A 2614-nucleotide genomic window follows, 5' to 3' on the forward strand; every position below is an offset into this window, starting at 1 on the left:
TTGAAATAACGTTTAATATATGCCATTTGACATATGAATTACTGTCACGCGTTCCTTTAAAGTACAAACACGGTAAATTATCTGATGCGCTATTGTCTATGAACGGTATAAAAATGGACACTTTTATACAATAAACAAAAAGCATCTGTAATTTTTGCTATATCTGATATCGTCTTACACTATTTATACGTTTACGATCAAATTTTATTTGAATAAAGCAGTTCAACGTTTTCATCCAAAATGTAGCATGTATTCATCAGAGTCAAAATCATGAAACTCTGACATCATAATGGTAAATATTCAAGCTGCATTAATTTTACCATTAGCATAGCTGAAGAAATACTTGTGCCATTTTTTTTTACATATTTCAAATGTTGATGAATTCCATAAGTGTTTGATAAGCTTGACTGGTGGTATCTAATATAGCTTAAACATTTTGATTTTGTCACCATTCATTCCTATGTACAGTGTGTTTTGCTTACTTTTGGCAATGCAATTTGGATTTCTTATGCCATCGCTTTTGTTCAAAAGTTCTTGTACTACTTTACAGTCTTCAGATAGCTGTAAAATACGATGGTCAGCGTAGCAACAGACAAACACTGAGCCTGTTTTTTCATAAATGATACCTTGAGAATCTGTTAAATGACTACCATCGCTGGCAGCGTTTACCTTTCCTTCGTTTGTAACGCATGTAACTGAACCTAAAACTGGAGTCCAGTTTGAAATGAAAATTGTATTGCGGAGAGGATTTACTGCTACATAGTCTGGGTACCTAAACTGTCCTTTTATTGTCTTGATAACTCTTCCATTTGTAGTAAGTATCTTCACTACCGGTGGAAATCTGAACGACACGACCAAATTACTTCCGATACACGTAATACCACGACATTTTCCAGTCGCATTTATATCTCTATCAAACTTGAAACTTCCGGACTCTGATATAGTAAGGAACTTAATTGTACTGGCAGAAGGATAGGAAACAGCAATCTGCAGATGTTCAACTTTTGTCACATCAAATGGTGGCTCTTCCGATTCATAAATGGAAGTTAGCTGTTTCTGTTCAACGTCCACCAGTTTTACAGATCGGTTTCTGATATCGGCAACTACAAGTTGCTTTTCAGACAGTAAAGTCATTCCTGTAATCTTGCAGTCTTCGTTATCATCTTCTGCTTTCACGTTGATATCACCTTCAAACTCAGACAACTTAGCATGTTTATCTAGAAATTTAAGTGTGCCAATTCCTGTAAGCTTCTGCTTCATGTCAACAATCACTGGATCTGGCTCAAAGACATATTTTTGAATACTTTCGTTTTCAGTTACTCTTTTTATCTCCTCCGCTATTTTGCCAACCGGTTCCTTCATGCACTTTGTTGCAATGAACAACTGACAAATCTTTCGTTCGTTTACTTTTGTTTCAATTTCAGATATATAATTCTGAAGATCGTTAGAAATTATTTCTGTTTCAATTGCTAACTTTGTTATCGTTGTCTCGTCTTTGAACTTTATATCATCGACTGACTTGTCGATGTCTTTTTCAAGTATATCAAATAACTCAATGACTTCTGTTCTCAAATTCTTAATTTGCGCCTTTGCTCGTTTAGCTTGAAGATCAACTGCTTTAGATTTACTTAGTATGTCAGACTTGTTGTTCTCGTTCAACTTGAATAATTCCAAAAGACGTTCTTGCGTTTCAGTAAGCTCCGCACTTGTGTCGTATGTAGCAGCAACTTCCGGGACATAATCGACTTTGATACACGCACGATGACCTGTCGTCATGCATGCGGAACATCCGAAGGTTTCATGCTCATTGCAGAAGTATTCAATAATTTTTTCTGTATGTTTTTGGCATACATCCGTACATGTATCTTTTACTTTTGTTGCTGGTTTGATTTTCGGCATTGCTTGCGCATCCAGAAGCTGGTGGTGTCTCCATACAGCCGGTCGTCTATGTATGCTATAGCACGCCGAACACAAATATTCTTTACAATCTACACAGTATCCGTCTGCAGGTAGATGGTGGCCATCGTGTTGACATGGATCGCAGTAACTCTTATCTGCTTTCTTGGATGCAACTGGCTGAGGTTGAGCCAAGTCATCCTTACGCCCGGACACTTCCATATTTTGTTATAACCCGTTGTTGTTAACAAGTCCTATATACACCTGTGTAAAACACATACAAAAATGTTTATTCAAAACTTAGTTGCCTTGTTCCACTTTAATTTGTATCTCTTTAACTTTCATCTAACCGTGTATCATTAAGTATTTCATTCTACGTCCTTAAAAATATATCCACTTCGCTAGTTGTTATGGGTGTTTAAAGTATGTATGTCAATAATTATGAAACTGGGTACATCAGAATTTGCGGTAATCATGTCCTCATAATTACTTAACCGTTTGAGAACGGGAACCAGCCATGACGAAATATCAAATTACCTTCGACCCGAGATAAGCAAGACTGTTTTTTGACGCACGCATTGATTTTTTTCGAGTATCTTGCAAGATCGAACGTTACAGATACTTAATCTATTTTGATACTGTGGAAATTAAGCCGAATTTTAGGGTCTGTTGTATCTACATTAATATTTCAGTTTTTGAAATGTAAATAGACAGATGC

General features: G+C 36.2%; 1 protein-coding gene across 1 annotated transcript; it reads right to left on the bottom strand.

Moving 5' to 3' along the window:
- Positions 1–417: 417 nt before the first annotated feature.
- Positions 418–2118, bottom strand: LOC123526682 (uncharacterized). The gene has a single exon (XM_045305927.2). The coding sequence runs from the start codon at positions 2116–2118 to the stop codon at positions 418–420; it is 1701 nt and encodes a 566-aa protein (XP_045161862.2).
- Positions 2119–2614: the final 496 nt, after the last annotated feature.

Source organism: Mercenaria mercenaria, chromosome 14 (genome assembly GCF_021730395.1).
Source record: "Mercenaria mercenaria strain notata chromosome 14, MADL_Memer_1, whole genome shotgun sequence".
Taxonomy (NCBI): Eukaryota; Metazoa; Mollusca; class Bivalvia; order Venerida; family Veneridae; genus Mercenaria; species Mercenaria mercenaria.

What these genes read in the sequence shown, in the direction of transcription:
- LOC123526682 (XM_045305927.2), bottom strand. Translation starts at nt 2,118, where the DNA reads ATGGAAGTGTCCGGGCGTAAGGATGACTTGGCTCAACCTCAGCCAGTT.